At 36.1% G+C, this 20,712-nt stretch overlaps 1 protein-coding gene across 1 annotated transcript in view; it reads right to left on the bottom strand.

Annotated features, from left to right (window-relative positions):
- AKAP6 (A-kinase anchoring protein 6) overlaps window positions 1-20,492 on the bottom strand; it is a 211,012-nt gene extending 190,520 nt beyond the window's left edge. The window contains exon 1 of the mRNA XM_059849889.1: window positions 20,144-20,492. Within this exon, the coding sequence (XP_059705872.1) occupies window positions 20,144-20,458 (315 nt within the window). The 5' untranslated portion in view covers window positions 20,459-20,492. The remainder of the gene's footprint in view (window positions 1-20,143) is intronic.
- Between the last annotated feature and the right edge of the window lie 220 nt (window positions 20,493-20,712).

The raw sequence follows: 20,712 nt of genomic DNA, 5'->3' as shown, positions 1-20,712 counted from the left end.
ATCCCCTCTACATCAATTCTCTTAAAATTCTACCACTGACTATAATTCAGTATCCAGCCCAATATTAATCAAAAATGTCCTACATTAATCAAATATTAATATGTTATGTAGAACATTGTGATTCCTCTCAGCTATTACTATAAATTAACTTCCAGCAAGAAGAGGTACTAAAACCCAAAGCAACTGTTTAGCTCCTTTAATAAAGGGTCAAGGGAGGCCACAGTTCTTAACAGAGGTGTATCACACTCCAAGACTGAAGCATGAAGGATGGCAGAACATTACAATTGCTCATTGTAATGACCCTTTCCCAAAACATTAATCTTACCATCCTTTGAATTTCAAAGTATGAAGAATTTCTAAAATTTACCATTACTGTTTATATTTCATTATGTCTTTTACGATGTCAGATGGAATCAGGATCATCAAAATAATTCATAAATTTCAGCTGAATATGTTTTAATTTATGAAAATCGTTTTGCAGACTTAAAATGAAATTCAGGTAATAATCAGAATTAAACTTGACTCTACACTTTCTGATTTTGTGTCTGAGGTAAGCATAGTGCAAACAAAGTAAGCCAGGAGAAGTATTCATTCCTGAGAAAGTTTCTTCACTTTTCAGTAGAGACAATAGATATGGAAGAGGCAATTAATTACCCTACCAACTATGTATCTCATTCAAGGCAATCACATCAACATTAAATGCAAAATCTGACTGCACAAAAAGTTACCAAGTTAGAAGAAAGGCAAAAGAAAATATCACCACAGATGTGACAATAAATGAAACATAAGCAGAGACAAGGGAATTGAGTAAGAAAATTTTAAAAAGAAACCTCTACATGGCAGGGACTGTGAGCAATAGCAAGCAGTTTGCACATGGTGGGACTGCTCTCCAGCATGAACCCAGGAGTGCTGAATAGGGATAAACAGCAGATCCACTTCAAAATCACACTCCCAATCCAAAATAAAATGGTATTATGGACATGCCTAGAGAAGAGCAAAAACTCCTCTGTAGTTTTACTTATATGGAATAGAATTAATTCAGACTCCTACTTTACTGACACATCTCAACAGATGAAGCAGCAATCAGAAAAGGATATGAAATGGAGCAAGAATAGGCACCTACTACACTTAGCCTAGTCTTAAGCACATAAAGCTGTAGCAGAATTTTCCACTCCTCCTTTCTGAGCTCTAAATGAAACTTTCACAAATAGCACTTTGGAGAAGAATATGGCAACTGCCATGACAGAGAAGAAAAGTACTAACTTGTTTAGCCAGCAAAGTCTAAACAAGAGCAATTGCCCACTGATGCATGGGCAGCTGAAGAGCAAAAATAAAAATCTTTTAAAAGTCAACGAAAAATTCCTATCCAAATAACAGATGCAACTGCTGCCATAATCCATGGGCTGATTTCCCATTCGTCTGGCACCTTGTAGAAGCTACACGTCAACAATTCTCTATCCACTGCCAACTTTTGCTTCAGAGAAGTCAAAAACCTTTATCATCTTAAGCCAATGCAAATCTTTAAAAAAACCAGCCTTGGCTAACCTAAAAATTCTTGAACTTTTCTGTAGACACAATTTCAAAAGAATGAATAATTTTTCAGAGAGAACAGATGCTTTTGAGCAGTCTGAGCATATTCCTCAGGATATGGCACACACAGAATTTTGTTAGCTGAGAACAAAACTAAAACAAAAGGCATTTGAAAAGCATACAATGCTCAGAATACTTTTTAAATGGTCTGCTAAACCAGTGCAACTGTGATAAGCAACAGATTTTTTCAGGACATTTGGTCTCCTTATGAAAAGCTACAGAATTTTTTAAGGTTCTAATAGAATTAGTAAAATCTGCATATAATGATGAAGTTCCTTGTTTCCTATTACCTACATTATTTTCATTCTGATGGTTTCCTAAAACTTTCTACAATATAGGTCAAAATTGTAGCCAAAGTAATGCAATTAGAATCTTAAAGTGTCTATTTCTAATTATACTGTGACCTATAAAAAGTTAGCTGAGTAATGTCTAAGAGACTAGAGAAGACTGAGCATTAAGTTTCACCTCAACACCCAGTAAAAAGCTAAAATATCCACATAGAAACAGGAGACCAAGAACTTTACACATGACAAACATTTTTTTACATTCAGAAGTGAAAAGTTTTAATTGTTCAAGCCTAAGATTGTGATTGCAGAAACTTTACAGTGTGTAGAACAGTGAGTGAAAGAGACTGAAGAATTAAGAAATCTACAACTACAGAGAAAATATCTGTAGTTTTGCAAGTTAGATTCACAGTATACAGGAAACACAAATCAAACACAAACCAAACACATTTAGGTCATGCAGTACTTCTAAAGAATTTAAAAACTAACTGATTTATTAAAAAAAAATCAAACTGAAAATTTATTGCTTCACACTTTTTTAACATTTTGTAAAATATTTCAGCTTAACGGTGTCTTACCTCACTTATACTGGAAGAAGAGTTTTCAGTTATCAGCTTTGCAAAAAAAAAGAATGTCCCATTTCCTTTCCTCAGCTAAAGGAGTTACATGCAACCAGCAATTCAAAAAATATATGTCTGTTTAAAAGACAGACAAGTAAGCCATAGATGATCTGTAACCCAATCCATCTTCAGCGCAGAGTCAACAGCTTTTGTTTTACATTAAATGTGGAGAATTGTCTGTTGCCTCTACCTGTGTTGTTGTGCAGATCAAGTTTAGGCCTGTCTGCTCTTCCCCTGCACGTTCTGAGCTACAGTAGTGATTTCCCAACATCCAGATCTGCTGTGTGGCACCTCACTGAAATTTCAGCCGGCACTTGGAGACTTGCAATTAGCAAGGTTATTTTAGGCACTGACCTAAGTTCCAGCAGAATGTTTATGGCATTATGACAGGAAGGAATCCAGTATCATATCAGTCACTTGGTAACCCTGTAAAGCTGATCTTGGAGACAAGACCCTCTAATTCGCAGCATAAAATTGAATAACTGACCCCAAATTTACTTCAGCTTTTGTTCTTAAGCTTTGAAAGGAGTGGAAATATCTACTTGGTTCATATAAGGAAGCTTAGAATTTATTTTAGGACTTGGTAGATCATATGCTTGGAACAAATGTATTAATAGGAAGTTATTACTTCCCTAATGGAGAGATTCATTACTTACAAAACAGAGACTGTTACTTTTGCAATGTTCATATTTGTAATTATTACCTATTGCATTCTAAATGCCAGAAGAAAATAAGTTTGAGTTGCTGAACTTATTACAGCTGGACTCTCTAAAACAATACCTTTTAGTTTCCCCTTGGTTATTTTGAAAAGGGCTCCCTCTTCTGTACAGGCCTTTGGTAACCCCAGATTCCTTTGGAATTCTCTGGCTGTCTAACTATTTCTAAGTCATGTTTAAAGGCTCAGTCATACCTCCACGCCCTCATTTAGTGTTCAGTCTCATTCCTTCCCCTTTCCCCCCTCCTTTCTTTTTTTCTAATTCATGGATCAGCTTTCCTGTTCCCACCCATCCTCATACTTCCAGTAGTGGCAGACCGAACCTCACACAGGGAACCACGACAAACAGCTCATCTGACTGTATAGGTTAGAGCTGTACTGGTCAGCCAGTCCACCTGTGTGCACACACACCCAGGAGAAGCTTTTCTGAGGGCACTACAATCAGAAATGCTATTAAATGAGAGAGTTTCTTTTAAAGGAGATGAAATGAAGGGAAGAAAAAACAAACCACAAAACCAACCAGCCAAACAAAATCCAAGAAAAGTTGCTGCTTCTGCAAACTATTTCATAACTTCTACACATCACTTATCACAATGAAACTACTCCTTTGATGTTGTAGCAAAATTCACTGGAGGCAAAATAGGCAAAATGCACTTTTAAGAATACTAAGAGCACTAAGAAAACAATGGTGAAAACAACATAAACTCCCGCTATCCTTTTAAAATATCAAAGGTATCCTGAGTTACATACAAACTTGAAACAGCACTCAAAACAATTAGCAACTAGCTAACCATTAGAGATATCCTAAATAGCAAAATGCAAAATGAAATATAGGCAGCAAAGTCTTCAAATATATCACAAGATAAAGGGCTGGAATTTTTGAATGAACTGACCATTCATATACTTTTGAGATGGTCAGCTCTCAGAAGGATACTGCAGTCACCCCAGATAGTATACAGCACCTGAACACATACACAGTGCTGAAATCTGAACATAAATATCAGAAACATTACTGTCATTATTACATAACTACCTTCCTTCAGAAGAGTAACTTTATGAGAGAACATTTCTTATTAAATACCATAACATAACAATTTGAAGACATCATGAAATCATTAGCTTGCTACTGCAGCATAGCCTCAGCCACTAAATACTATAAGGAAGTTTAGAACAATTTCTGGCTAAATTTAAAAAAAAAAAATCAGTTAATAATTTCTTCAGTTTCAGTTTAGATAATCTGGCTTTAGAAATATTGTATCTTTCCTAGAAAAAACCTCAGCTTTCCTCAGCTGCTAGTATTTAAACAGGTAGCTACATAGGCTACAGTAGATTGTATCCTTTTAGCAATGTGAAATAGATTTTCTGAGTTAGTTAAAACTGTAATTTTATTTATGGAAAACAACAGCATGACACATTGAGATACTATGATTCTACCAGGGTTTCCTCTGGTTTGGGGCTTAAATTGTAAAACACTGAGAAAGAATAACTGAGGGTGAATTGCTCAGTTCTCTCTTTGAAACTTGACTCATACCTGCCTAATAGCAGGAAATCCATTTTTTGTGAATGTCAGGTAACTCCAAGAAACACATCTCAGAATGTTATTTGCATTACTAGGTAGTTTTTACCTGTTGACTGCAATCCCTGTTTCAAGAGGGAGCAGGAGATGAATCAAGTTGGGTGAGAAAGGCACTTAGACTACTGAGGAGTTGGAAATGGACAACCATCTTAATGAGGAAAACTACAAAAATCATAAAATCATACCATGGTGAAAGGAATACAAGCAGAATAATATACATTATGTTAATAACAAACACTGTATAGTAGGAAGACAATTCAGCAAAGGTGCAAGGTTTCATCACAAGTGTTTTGAAAGATCTTTGTTGCTAACTGCAGAACAGGACATGTTTTTAGTGAGTTATTCTGGAGATGGAAAAGAGAGAAGGCCAGAAGGAAAACATCTGAGGTTAGCATAAATGAATCATATGAGTCATATGTTTTCCCTGAAATACAAACACACTTGTGGAAGGGTTAGGTAAAATGCTCAATGAAGTGACACCCACAATTGATTTCATCACTTGTGTTGACTTATGCAGTCTAAATGAAATTACTGAGGGGGTGTGTGTATTATTATTATTGATTTATATATTTATTTGCTGAAAATGAGGGGGTTGGCAGTTATTTTAGAGAAAAAAAAATTCAGAACTTATATGAAAGGCTTCTAATTTCAAACTTGTAACATCACTGTAACTTTTTTCAATTATATACTTCTGGTTTAATTCCTATGCTTTTCCCCTTGAGCTAACCTTTACAAATCAGACAGCCTACAAAATTTGTTTTATGAACTCAACATTTTTTTATATAAAAGACTAAAAGCCCTTGTTTGCAACTAACTTGATCTTTTATAAGTATAGCCAACTGACCTGGATAAGAAGAGTTAAGCTGGTTTCAAACTTTCCAGTTAAAGAAATCTTCACTGGAAAAAAAAAGTATTGATTTAAATCAAAATTTTGCTAAGAAATTTCAACTGGAAAAGCTTCTCAACAGCAGAATAGGCTTTCTCTCCATGATATCCACTTTGTATAGGTGACTGAAATGTGTATGATTTTAAAAAATTGTTTTACAACATTCTATTACATTTCTGTGATTCTCAATGACAACAAAAGAGACCAAAATTCAGACCTCTTTTTTACTTGGCATTTACTGAATCACACAAGTGTAGCTATCCTTGGAGTACATCAAAGACCTACACACAATAATTCAAGGCAGGTATCAAGACAAATGTTGGATGCATGATCTTCTTCTAAAAGTTTTAAGATAAAAAATTTAAGATAAAATTCAATTTGTGGATTTGAAAATAGCAGAATAGGATGGTTTTATTCTCTTGCAGGTAATATAACCAAGTCTAAATAAAGAAGTGGGAATGTTCAAACTTAATGAAGATTCAATTAACAGACAGTTTTATTATTTCCCCTAAAATTTTCCCTAAACACCTCACCAAGTCATTATAAGCAGAAATGGAAAACATCTCAGTTACAAACAACAAACAGATTGAAAGCAAAGCAGATGAATTTTAAAAATACTGGTTTTGCCATCTACCTCCATAATTAAAAATTAAAGTTTAACAGCAAATATCTCCCAAGTGCTTGTCCAATTGCCTGTGTTTGCATTTATTTAATATCTTCAGAATAACTACAGGAAGAAATGCACCTATGTGAGACAAAGAGAGGGAGCAGACACTAACATCTCCTTTTGACAAAGGAAAGAGTGAATACCACCTTTGGCACTTTCATTACAGTAATTTAAATGGAGAATCATTGAGAATCTCTTTTTTCACTGCATACCTATTAGGTAGCCCTTGGCTGCAGCCTATCTTCCATTAGTACCCAGCCAGACTGAAGGTTTAATCTCTTCTTCCCCACACTTTCAAATTCTTTCTTTCAGGAAACAAAGAATTAAATGGACCAGCTTGGAGTGCACACATTGACTCCCTTGTTATTCTAGCAAACAGCTGAACTTGAAAACAGTTGGGGCTGCAGATTTCACTCACACAATTCAAGCTCAGAATCCTATTAAAAAATCCTCAATGCATTATCATTACAAAGTATGAGCTGACATATTTGAAGACATATACTGCAATTCAAAGACTCTAAGTGGAGTCAGACTTCTCTGTTATAACATTTCATCATCCTCCTGACAAGCCAAAGGTAAGTAAGGTTACTGCAGAGGAACGCTTTCATTAAATTGCATTTCTAAAATTTCACAGAGAACAAATAGAATAAATAGGTTGAACAAGGACTGCACTTTTAGTCTTTTATATAAAAAATATTGAGTTCATAATACAAAAACAGTTTTCTATTTTTTTCTGAAGGATTTAATAATGACAAACTCTAAACATGGTATTTCCTAGGAAATGAGAGGCTGGCTAAAACTGGTTTTCCTTCTCCTATTCCAAGCAATTGATTGTCACATTCTAGACATTTCTAAGCAGTGGGATTACATCATTCAATTTTTTTTTAAAAGAAAACAGCTGTTACATCCAATATTCATGACCTGTAAGTTTTCCATATCAAGTTATTCAGCTGTTCTTTCAGGCCATGTGAGTTGCAGTGAAATGAAACTGTGCAGAAGACCAAATTGTTTAATTCCATAGTTAAATGAATGCCCATATTGTTCCAAAGCAACAGAAAGAAAACAAAACCTACAAAAATCTTGGTCTTATCAATGCTTCAGTGGACTGGAAGCCCCTTATTCAACCCACACACAAAATCAGTACAGTATTTTGTTGCATATTTCACATTGCTTCTTATTAGCATTTGATGTGCACAGCTGTATGTGCTATGGGAGGATAATTCTTACAGAACTTCATAGACAGAAAGAAAGGAGCGGAAAACTCACACAGAGATTTTTAAGACAGAGCACAAATAACTTTTGAAGATCCATGCCAGCTCCCATAATCAGCTACCTCAAACTTAGCCTACCTTTCATCTTTTTCACTGGTTTTGTTTGGATTGTTTTGGTTTTTTCAGTGAATGATGAGTACGTTTGGATAAAAGGAGTTGATCATTTAGAAATATATTTAGATAATAGATATTTAGATGGTCCTAAACTTATCAAAGGAAGTTAAACAAAGTCCATTAGTCTCCTTAATACATAAGGATATTTCTCATTCTAAAATTTTATCATGCTGGGTCCATTATGTTTCTAGGATGTTGCTAAATTGATGTCTACACCTCTTCCAGAAAACTGATTTTGTAACAACCCTTACCACAAAATGGTCATTAACTGCTCATTTTGATTTAAATAAATTTGGAACTGTAAGCAAAACAGTAAGAGAACCATGCTGCTGAGAGAGAGCTTGCCTTAAGGGCTGTCTGGGAGGGTGAGGGGTGATAACAGCGGTGGTCTCACGATGGGTTGAACTGCCATAACTTGCTCTTACCTCTGATTTCACTGCCAGTTTATTTTGTACATCCTACAAGCCCTATTGTGTCTGTATGGTCTGCACTGCACCAAGTATACAGTGAGAGTGCCATGTAAACAACTTCAAAACAGTAGGCAAAACCTACTAAAATATGAAGTTACCCAGTAATCCATGGAAACCTGAAGAAGCTTTAATTTTGTATCCAAGCCAGAAGGGCTGGGGTTATAGCTATCTCCATCTTCAGGGACAGCCTAATTTTAAACAGTCTCCTGCTAGTGGTACTTCCAGGCTGGTATTTTTTCGATATAAAAAAATAGCAGAAATTCACTGTAGATATTGAATGGTTCGGGGTAGCAAAAAAAAAAAAAAAAAAAAAAAAAAAAAAAAAAAAAAAAATATATATATATATATATATATATATATATGTACATAAATGCACTCATTTTTCTCTGAGGGTTCAATGTCATCTTTACCACTACAAGATCAAGCATTTAATTTCACAAGTATGCTAAAACTGACATTAGTAAAGACAATTTTCTTCACATAAATATTTTTAAAAACTTGCCAATCACTATTGGTAATGCTCCAAAGTTCTGTGCACGTGATAGCAAACTTTTCCCATTCCTCCTTATTTCTTTTTTCCCTCCTCAGCAGCACCAGGCAGCTCCTGCAGCACTAGATGGTGCTACAGCACAGCTGCAGCAGAACCTGCTGCCTCTGACGTCTGCTGGACCTGAAATGTCTCACTGCTCTTTTTAATATTGAAGTTACTAAACATGCTACTAAATACTATTGCCCAGGCCCTCCAGGTTTTCATGTTGCTGTTTTTTGTGTTTTTTTCTTTATTTTAACATAAGTTCTAGCTTTCTAGCACCCTATGCTTTGTGTGGTTTTCTTGCCCATGCTTTAAGAATAGAAATAAGGAACAAGAAGGAAATTGACATACATAATAAATACAATTAATTACACACAAAGTAATTTTTAAGGTTATCACTTAGATACTTTATCTTATACAGTGAACCAAGAAGACAAATAGCAAAGACATTCCTACAATACTACAACACAAAACTTGTACCCTGTGAAAGTAATTTTTCTAATAGAAATACAATGAAATAAATGAGTCACAGAAGTAACTAAAAAAAGCACAGCATTATAAATGTTATTTACACTTTAAAAAGTAATTCAAATGTGTTATTAAACTCCCCATTTCTGTATTTCCATACAGTTCAACAGCTTCTCAGGAGTATAAAGTTGCCTATGTGTGCATTTGCAAAACTATACTTAAAAGTCCATTAGTTTCCTGGCTTTCCTTATATTACTAAATGCAAATATTTTTACTTTGTGTATTTCTCTTTAATTAATTACAATTTTTGTTGTATTTTTGCCATTGTTACTGTTGCTGTTATCATTATTGTTGTTATTATTATTATTTCTGTTCGGTTGGCCCTGCTAAGTAGACTTCCATGCGCTGGTAATTTGCCAATTGCAACTGGTTCTGCAAAGAGCAGAGTCCATTTGCTGGGAACAGTTTGATGAAGTGGGGCCTTCAGAGAAGACTTGAAGCATCTAATAATTGCTGTTTAATGGAGAATTCTCAGAAATTTTTGTAGCTGTTTAATTTGCAGTTCCTTCTCATTTGCAGTATTTCACCACCAAAATTAAAATCACCTCCCTTCCATAAATGTTAAAAGCTGTATTTCCTGTTCAAGAACAAATTATTCAATCATCAAGGCAACAAAATCATTAATCAATTATAACAACAGAATCATCATCTTTCATAGGGAAACAAACAAAACTAAGTATAAAACATCCAATAAAATTGGCAAGGTCGGATTCTAGTAATGCAGGACAGTGTCAACACAAAGCCAGGATGGTGCAAGAACACACCACGGCCACACTCAAAACTCTGAAGTAAAAGCAAGTCCTGCACCTATGCATTCATTGATTTAGGCTTACTAGAAAACATATTAAACACTTTAAACTGATTTTTTTTCACTCCTTTCTGGTCATAGACATTACACAAGACCAGATTTTAAACCAAAAATGCTCTATACAGAAGTAAGACCCATGTGTAGTACTGTCATCTACTTCCCTCCTTCACTTTTAATGAAGTAAGTATTCTTAAACATGAGCTCTGTCAGACTCCTGCTCTTTCCCCAGAACGTGGTGCTGGTCCAGGTTAAGGAAGGAAGCAGGGATTCAGCATGGCAGCAGATGACTCAGCATTGTGCTTCAGCCAAGGACAAACAGGAAAAAGAAAATTAAAAAGGACAGGAATCAGATGGGAGTTTTGGAAAACAAAATCTTTGAGAGAGAACCTGAAAACAGCTGAAAGGAAAATAAAGCAGGAGAGAGAGAGGCTGGAAAATAAAGCTAACAAACAACAGCTAGAACATGATTTTCAAGCTAACAAATAAAAGTCCCAAGCCAATCTGCACCTGAATCTGACACGTCTTGTGAATAAAGGAAAATGCATTTTTCAGATGTTTTGTAAGACACCCATATAACATGGGGTTTTCTTGGCAACTTTCAAGCAACCTCTTTAATAACTTACAGGTGTGGCTCTTTGATTCTGATTTGCTGTCTCCTGTATCAGATAACACAATAGAAAAGAAAATCCATCTAACTGGGAATTGATCAAAATTCACAAATCACACCCAAATACTGTAACTACAAGCCTGAGCACAGTAATTTAAATTGCAGTGGAGGTCACCATGAAGTCTTTGCTGCTCAAATGGTCAGTTTGGTGATTTAGCTATTCATCAGCTTAAAAAAGATAAAACCAACATTGAGAGATACTATAACTATTTCATTCATACTTAGGATCAAAACTGAATCTTTTACAGATTCGAGACAGGGAAGTTATTCTTGCAGATTTCAGCTGAAAATCAAAAGCATATCATTTAAATTGTAACGCGGCTTAAAAAAAAGTCTTCATCACTTCTTAGTCTACCTGAAGTTTGAAAGTAATACAGCATTCAGGATTTTGAGAGGTCTTTGAAAGCAATCCTATTTGTAAACAAAAATGTAAAGTTCCTTTGGAGAAGAGAGTGGGCTCCCTTCCCATGTATTCTTCAATTTACCTCTGTTTTAATTCCTTATACTGAACTGCTGGTCTAGATTCCGAAACAAGGTGGATACTTAAAGTACACTTTGAAGAGAAGGTTATATTTGTAATACATATGAGGTTATCCATTTTACTGTGTAAAATTTGGTCTTTTAATCCAATGTATCAAAATTATCTATTTCAAGTTAAGATTCTAGTCCCATGTGAAAAAGGGATCCTGTATCTGATAATAGATAAACAATTGTGTAGTAAATTGTTTTGTCACAGTTAAACAGTTATACCAAGCATCTGAACTATTGGGAAGTCCCCCTAAATACTGTATGGAAGAGTGCAGATGATCTTAGCAAAGAAAACACAGGCTAGCTACAGTGATGCCATGTCTGTACAAATCCTACTGTATTGCCCCTGGAAATAGCCCTCTTCCCTTTGTTTTATCATGAGTCTTACAGTACCTGATAATATTCTTAAATGTCCAGATTGTGAAATTCATTTAGGGCCTAAAAATCCTAGATTTAATTAAAAGTATTTTAGCCTTGCTTTCTTCCTCAAAATACCTGTGGAAGAGCAAGAATGTTCAGTTTAGAATCTTAGCTCTATGATGTTAGAGCATAGTTGGCTAATTACTTTGCAGACTTCTGTTTGATGGTTTTGTCTGCTTGGCTGCTGGAGAGTGCTGATGTAGAAAGGGATGTCAGCCATGCCTTCCTGATGCATTGTTCACAGGGGTCCCAGGATGAGGGAAGAGACGAGAATCTTGACTCCACGTTCAGAAGGCTTGGTTTATTATTTTATGATCTATATTATGTTAAAAACTATACTAAAAGAATAGAAGAAAGGATTTCATCAGTAGGCTAAGCTAAGAAAAGAAAAGGAATGAATAACAAAGACTTGTCTCTGACCGAGACAGTCTGGACACGTGGACTGTGATTGGCCATTAATTAGAAACAACCGGATGAGACCAATCACAGATCCACCTGTTGCATTCCACAGCAGCAGATAAGAATTGTTTGCATTTTGTTCTTGAGGCCTCTCAGCTTCTCAGGAGGGAAAAATCCTAAGGAAAGGATTTTTCATAGAACGTGTCGGTGACACCTTCCATACAGGCTGATTGTGTGGTGTATCAACCACTTCGCTCATCCCACACAGCTTAATGGTCTTAAAATATAATTCTATTTCTTTATTTTGTGGGGTTTTTTGGATAGTTTACTGTACCCAAAAGTACAGACACTTGGGACCATTTAAAATAAAACATTTCTCCTCAACTATCATTTCTTTTTCCCAAAGGGTACTAACCATATTCCATCACATCAGAAGATGTCAGTGTATGTATAAACAGGCATACAGACACAGAGTAACCCCTCAATATCTGTGAAGCACAAGGTGAACTGCAAACACAGAGGTGAGGTCTTACAAACATTAATGGTGCACTAATGTGAACTGCAGTATCGTTTCTCTAGTGTTATAGGGCAGGTAATTCAGAAGAATTTTTGAGAAAAACCAGAAATGCATGAGGAATAAGTGTATATGCAAACACTGAGGGAGTAGTGGCGCTGTATTTCTGTTATGATACTACAAACATACACATACAAATACACTTACACATGCCCATATATGTGTGTCAGTTATAAAAATAACAGCTTTCATCATTTCAGATCACAATCACACTGGAAATGCATGTATAAAATCATCTTTTCCCCATACATTAGCAGATAAGCTATGATTAAATCCACAGAACCTATTATGAAGAAACTTGCTTTCTTGCCTGTGGAATATCTGCATTGTTTTTTATCAGAAGCAAGTGTATTCATCTCTACACAAAGAGATGAAAGGCCACACCAAAAGAGAAGGCTGTATCCTGAAGCTTGCTTCAAGGCCCTTTTGAAGTGTGGAACCACAGTGAAGGGCATGTATGGCTCCAGAGCCAGCTGAGGAGAATAAAAGAATATGGCTCAGACATTTGTGTGATGCCTTTTCTCAGCTAGCATAGATTAGGAAAAGGAAGTACACTGCTCAGTGGGAAAGGAAAATTGCTATGTACTACTAGTAGATTTTATATTTTGTGAAAGCTTATAAATGTTCTGTCAGAACTTTGGAGTGCTGTGATTGCTGTAGTAGTAGCACTGTAATGCAGTGCTGCTTTATGCCTTTTGAATTACATGTGTTTTCCAAAAACAAATGGAAACAAGTCCAAAAAAAAGAAGTGCTCCATCTTTTGAAATGCAAGGGTTAGAATCATAACTGACTACATGAAAGCTGCTGTCTTTCTCCAGGGAATAATTTACAGGGAGAAACTGGCAGGTATTAGTTCTCCTTTTGCCTTCTCCACAAAAAAAATACATAGAACCTGTTTGTTTTGCTGACTTACGAAGCAATCACATCAATCCACAGCAGGGTTTACAATACTTAGCTACTGAAAAAGGGATTTCATTCTGAGGAGTAATTCACATAATGCAAGAGGCAAATACCCAAGGTTGTTTAAAAATCACCAACTTTTCAGAACCTGTTCTTACTAAAATACAAGTTTGTTATGTATTTGAGATATTCATGCTGCATTTTTGGCATTCAGACGGCAATCATCCTATAAACTGAAATTTCTTCTGTCAACTCTCCATAATAAAAGCTCATAAGGAAATTTTAAGTGCAATGTAACAAACTAAAAAATAAAAATTTCTTACATTTTGTGCAATTTTCTGTGCCTTTCTGCGACTGTTCCCTTACGCCATATTAGAGTTTTTAGATATCTATTATCAGTGACACATAATTATAAATTGAAAAAGTAAGAAACCCAGCCCCTATAATGGCCAATAAGAAATACATCCACAAAGACTGCTGAAATACACAAAGCAAGAAAACATCTGTGAACATCATCGTTCTCAATGCAGATCAGAAACAGGTGACTGTCATAATACATAATATTATTCTACCTCGTAACAGGACTCACACAAATCATCAAGAGAAGAATCCCCACTAGGATTTATGTGGCATTGCTTTTCTGTGTCTGCTTTTGCTTACACACACATCTGTATTTGCATAGATATCCATTAAAAATTCTTGCAACCATCACAGCTATCATAACAAATTCCTGTCACTTACTTTTGAATAAAAATATTTATATACTGTCAATGACCTCTTGTTTTAAAATTTGATAGTACTAATTCTTACTCACACCACTGAAATAATATAAATTTATAGTTTTCCAGGAAATCTGACCATCAATATGTGTTATAATCATCACATACACAAATATTAAACAACACAATACATTCACTCAGCAAATGTTTATGTTAACGAATTTGCCCAATGGCTTGACATACAAAATTTTTTCATCCTAATGAAATTTATATCATTACAACGTTGTATCCAGTAAATATTTATACTTTAATCAGACTAAGATATTGGCTAGAGGAGACTGTAATAGGTAACATCTGTGCTGGAATATGATAGTCACTTTAATATTTCTCCAGAGACCATTGGTAGAGCATATTAGCTCATTTTCTACAGCCTGTATTAACATATTTTAATGTAGGAGCAATATGGAGAGAGGAGAGGAAGAAATAATAATTGTATTGGTTCAAAGTGCGCTTAGATGCATTCATGTCTTGGTGACATCTACAACAGAAATTTTGGAGTAAGTATGTTTCAAAAGTGTAAATATCTAAATGAAAATGAGATTTTGCAGAGTTTTTATTTTAGAGCTAGAAGAAATTGCAAGTGGTAGAAGACCCACTTTTTTCCTCATCACAGGCAAAGGCATCACCTTTTTCTTCCCAGTCTCCTGACTGCTGAACAATCTAAATGTCTATTTTAGGACAACCTCAACACCTCCACAGCACTGCAGATGCTGCTGTACTCATATCTACAAAGTCCCTGAATTACACATCGCCCTTCTCTGTCCAAATATGTCACTGAGAACTAATGAATGCATCTCTATCCTTGGAAAAAAATATCACAGGCTGCAGAATTTTTGCTCAGCGTGTCATTAGGTGTTTGCTTTGTAGAAACTCAAGCTGATTTAAGGAGCTATTCGTATTGTCCCTTGCTTTAAGGGAAGGGCTTAGATACTCCACACATCGTTCAAAATTCCTTTCCAAAGGCCATGTCTGTGACCTCAAGTGAGTATCAGGTAACATATGCACATATGCATTTTCTTTTCTCCTTTTTTTTTTTTAATCTGTTTTGCCCAAGCCTGAATGGAATATCCAGAGCTGATGTTCTACCCCTCCAAAGAATATTCAAATTCCTTCATCACAAGAACACTAATTCCAACAATTTTTATCGGTCACCTTTCCTGCCTCTTCAGAAAGGAAGTCCAAGCTTAAAAGTGTCCAGAATGCTGTCTGCAACATTTTTTAATTATTCATTCCTCCTGATAAATTATGCAAGCCAGATCTTCCATTATCTCTGGGGCTACCAGTTAGGGCTTCTCCAGCTTTCAGCAATTTTTATTCCCTTGATAATAGATAACAGCAGACTAACCAAACAGTACTCACTTCTCTACTCAGATACAGATAGGAACCTCTTATTGTTTCTCAATTTTTTCTATTTTTCATTAGCTCCCAATTCTTCGAGCCTCTTATTTTGTTCTAACCAACAGATTTCTATCTTAATTTGATCCAGCTTTCTTTAGAAGGCAACTGAGTCTCCAGTAAAATACATCTGCCCTTTCTGTGCTCATACAAAGCACAGTCCTGCATCATCTTGCTCAGTTGTCATGTAGCCTATAGATTTCTAAACACCACAAAAACACCTCTGTTGCTCATTTCAGTGTAAGTATTCCACTGCCTAAAATTTTGTTTTTCTGAGCTCAGACTGCCATAAATCCTGACAAGGAACTTTGCACCTAATTTGTAAAGTTAATTAGTACCTAGAAAATTGGCTTGGTAATCACTTTCATCCTTGGAGGCACTGACCTGGTAGGCAAGTGAACAGCCCAGGATTGCCCTCTGCACAGCATTAGCCTCTGTTTATGCTTGATAAAACATAGCAAGGGATTTGGACAGGTTTTGAGGGATGTGGGGAAAGTGATTTTTCCTCTCTTAGGCAGAAGAGAAGTTAGCCCAAGAGCTACAAAACCAAGATGACTTTTACAGATGTGCTGTTATTGTCATAGAGCACATTAAGATGTGGTAAACAAGTCACTTTTTTTTCCATAAAAATTTCAGTCTGAGCAAGACCGTAGAATTGCCAGAAAAGCTGGAAGGTTTCTAAGCAATCTGATTGTTTGACCAGATAACATTGGAAAACAATTATCTATTTCTGCTATTCCTTGACTTTTTTCCAAATCAAGGCGTATGCTCAGGCCACAGGGGAAAACTGAACATTTTAAAAAATGTAGGCCTACTAAACTACCTGGAAAATTTTAAAAGGCTAATTAAAGAGGAGGGGATGAGAAAGATATCTACTGTACCCTGGGTTTTACATTTTTTCAAAATGCTCATAGTGTAATGGAGAAAGGAATAACCTCTACCTAACTGTAGAGATATTACACTCTAATATGCTTTAATATCTTTAAGAACTTGTTTTGACATTTTCTCACACTATCCTCTTAGCCAGGACTTAAATTCAAGGAAAAAGAGCAGGTGAAAAATCTTTGTCCCTCAAAACAGTAGAAAGAGAGACAGTGAAAGGATAATGGTTATGGGATGTTTGAACTCTATCCAAAGTTCATGAAAATTTTCTGGTAGGAGTCAAGAGGAAAAGGTGAGAGATTCAGTCAAAAAGTGTTTGTGACCAACCCAGGCATCCTGGAAAAAGATGACTGAAGCCTCTCTACTTGGAAAGAGAGACAACAAAAGTGTCTGCAAAAAAGACACTGTCATATCATAAACTGTGTTTGTTTCTAGGTCAACATGTGATATATGGTTCAGATAATAAAATCACAAAGCAGAGGGGGAGTGCTTTACTCTAAAATAGGTTATAAATTAACAGACATCTCAGATACAGAATATTGCACTAGATCATCTCAAATTGCCTTTGTTTTTTTCTCCAAAAGATACAAAGCAGCTATCCATAGTTTGAAATAGCAGACCCTTCCTTGTGAGAGTAAAGGTATATAAAGTAAAGCAGAACAGGAGCTGAATCCAAGTTATACCTCAGAAGGATTCCAAGAAAGATTTTGCTGTTAAAGCAAATATATTTTATTAAAAATATAAAAACCTAAATGGATCATGAAAGCATCTCAGCATTTTAAGACAATACAAGGACACAGAGAGCACTTCTATATTTGCTCGTAGCAAAACAATAATTTTTAAAAATCTCTTTTACAATATTTGCAACTGCTAACAGCTACAGTGACTGTGTTAGAGCAATGTAAAAGTATCATGGAACAGCTTGACTGAAGTCTGATGCCAGATGAATGACTAAAATAGGGCATTCAGGAATCTGAAGGGTTACAGTTCATCCAACTCTATTCCTGAAGCACTCATGTGAAGCTGAGCTTTCCAGGAAATTTCTCAAGGGACAATATAAGAAAAACATCCCACTCATGCTGTGTGGCTAGTTCTGAGAAAGGGCATTGCAAAAGTGAGACAAACAAGAATTTTCAAAGGATCAGTGGTGGCTAGTGAAGCCCTAAGTCGTGTAGCACGAAAAGAGACCAGCAGCAAACACCAAAATCTCTTGGGAACTAGCCACAATAAAGAAACAATGCTCTTGATTACAGAAAGAGCAGAAGCACAGACAGAGCTGCAACTGAGATATTGAGAAAATTTTCACAAGAGAAAGAGATGATCTGTGTGCTGAGCAATTTTTCCAAGGAATAATACAAAAAAAGTCTGCTGTGGCCTGGATCCCCAAACCAGTCTTATCACCACAAGCCAACTGACAGCCAGAGGAAAATTAACTCTAAGCATCCAAAACAAATTCAAAGATTCATGAAAATGAAATCAGACATCTCCTGGCTGAAGAAAACAAACTATGAGAAAATGAAAAAGTGTTTGTCTTACTGCTACATTTGCATTTTGAAAATTCTATTCAGAAATCATTATGTTATAGAATTTTATCCAGTGTCCATTTAATTAATTTTTCTCATTGTGATTTGGACAAAGGAGCAGAATGAAGATTTCTTAAATTGGCAGATGAGAACAATGAGAGTGCTTGGAGGAGATACTTGTGGAATGAGATAAAAGAAAAAAAGTTTAATTCTAGACAAAAGTAAAATCCTACATGTAAAATTTCATGGATAAGAGAGAGGAGAAAACACCACATTGTGGGAAAGGAGATTGGGAGTTGCAGTGAACTACAAGCTGAACTTGAATTAGGCATCTCCTGCTGTTTTGGAAAGCAAGAAAACACTAAACTGGTATGTATTGCCTGAGAGATATGTGAAACACTTTTTCCACTCTACTCAGCAATGGTCAAGCTTCACACTGAGCCCACTGTCGAGCCTGGGCACAACAGTTCCAGAAGGACACACATCATTGGGAAGTAGCCCCTCAGGAATAATTTCAGAGGATAGAAGAAAACCAATATCTGTATCAAGTTGTAGTTGGATTTTTTGTTTGGTTTGGATTTTTTGGTTTTGTTTTCTCTTTTGCTTAGTTTTTGTTATATAGTAGATAAACTATTCAAAATTTATCTAAAGTCTGTGTTATATTATACCATATAAGATAATTTAACAACACTTGTTTCTACAGTCATATTTCTTTTTGCCTGTATACAGTTTTACAGGTCAGCAAGTTACAGAAGTTCTGTCTTCCTAATGTGCTTGTTAAAACTTTCCTTCATTTGTTTACATAGCTAAAACCCTTAGGACAGTTTTTTATGAACTCCCATTGACTCATGTGACTTCACAAATAAACTCTACAAAGAAGAAAAACCATGAGGAATGCTATTCATTCACTGACTTCCATTTATAAATAAAATGTATTAGTGGACATAAAAGGGTGAGATATATGTACAGAACATTCTCATTTCATAAGCAGGCACAAATCAGTTCTGCTTGTGCTCTGAACCAGCCCAAAGCTGGGTGCAAACACCACCCACAAGCTCCACAGAGCTCCAGTTTCAGCTCAGTGCTGCGTTAATACAGCCACAAGAAATTCCAGATCAGAACTAGCACCAAGACCAGCAAGAATCCTCATGCCTGCCTGCAGAACTCTTTTCACAGTATCTGCTAAAAACTTACTGCACATTGTGGATCTAGTCCTTTCTTCTTGTCAAAAACTGGCAATATCTATCCTAATTTTTTTAGGAAAATGGTGGGACCATTAATAAATCAAGATCAGCTCTCTATTTGGTTAGGACTGATTACAGTACAATCCCTCGGGTTGGTGTTAGTACACAGTGTTATATTTTAAGACAGCTTGCAGCTACAGTCCCAAAATAAACACAAATAAAATACCAATGCAGTGAGCGTGAAGGAAGACTGTGCTCTCATAAACAGGCTTCAGAATGCAACTCTGAAGACAGCTCACTCTGAAGAGATAACACTTGCGCTATTTTTGGAGACTGCTACCCTCAAAAGCATGCTTCATCTGCTGCAGCAAACCAGCCCATGCAAATGAACATACACTTACAGTCCCAGGCACTAATTATTTGAATTTTGCCTTGAATTTCAAATGAGTGGCCCTGTTTACTGGAATGTTAGGAATTTTATTGGAATTTTATTTGGGAGTTTTAGGTACAAAAGCCCATTAAAATAAGTGGGAATATTTCTGGGCACTTGAGAGATGTCCAGTCAAGTTACTGATAATGTTTTATTGCTTGCTTTTGGAATATGAACATGTTCATGAATATGGTTATGACTGTTGAATTAAGCAATGAGCAAATAACGTTGCAAAAAATCTGATAATTGCGTGGTTTCTATTATCTCCCTTAAAAGGATTTATTCACTTTTTAACACAGGCTGTCAGATATGCTTCAGCAGTCAGGAAAAGCCCTTTCGTTGATTTTACTAACAGCAGAGTTGAATGAGACACCCTCCCTGAGATGTAAAACCCATCCTACCTTCAGCTGCACCAGGTGCACATCCACGTGCTTGCTGTCCGAGTCCTGCTGGACGGAGTAGGTCAGGTCCCGGACGCGCTCCGACGTCATCCGCAGCCAGGTCTCGATTTCCGGCAAGTGCAGAACAATCTTCCAGTCAGCGCCGGTGTGCAGAGGAGGGGGCTTTTCATACTGCTGGCCAGAGTCAAGGTCCTTCATGACATCCCCTTCCCCTTCTTGTTCCACTGTAGGAGTCATGTTTATGAGCATGGGAGAGGCATCAGACGGCATGGGATCCAGTTCTTGCGTCCTCATGGGAGAAAGAGCTACATCCATGGCTGACGCCCCAAAGCCTAAACCATACTTCTCTCAAAACCAGCTGCAAAGATAAAAAGAAAACACACCGCTGTTTTGAGACCAAGTTTAGCAACAAAATGCTCAAAGACAAGAAGTGATAATGTCTGAGATTTATTGCACGTCTAAATAAATTCTTCACCCTAAAAATCTATACAGAAGTTCAAGACCAAATAGATTTTTTCAAAATAACCTTGTTGATTTAAACATGATCCTTGTATGTGAAAAGTAAAATA

Source organism: Haemorhous mexicanus, chromosome 6 (genome assembly GCF_027477595.1).
Source record: "Haemorhous mexicanus isolate bHaeMex1 chromosome 6, bHaeMex1.pri, whole genome shotgun sequence".
Lineage (NCBI taxonomy): Eukaryota > Metazoa > Chordata > Aves > Passeriformes > Fringillidae > Haemorhous > Haemorhous mexicanus.
Note: the sequence above shows the minus strand (reverse complement) of the source record. Positions and strands in the feature narration are given on the sequence as shown.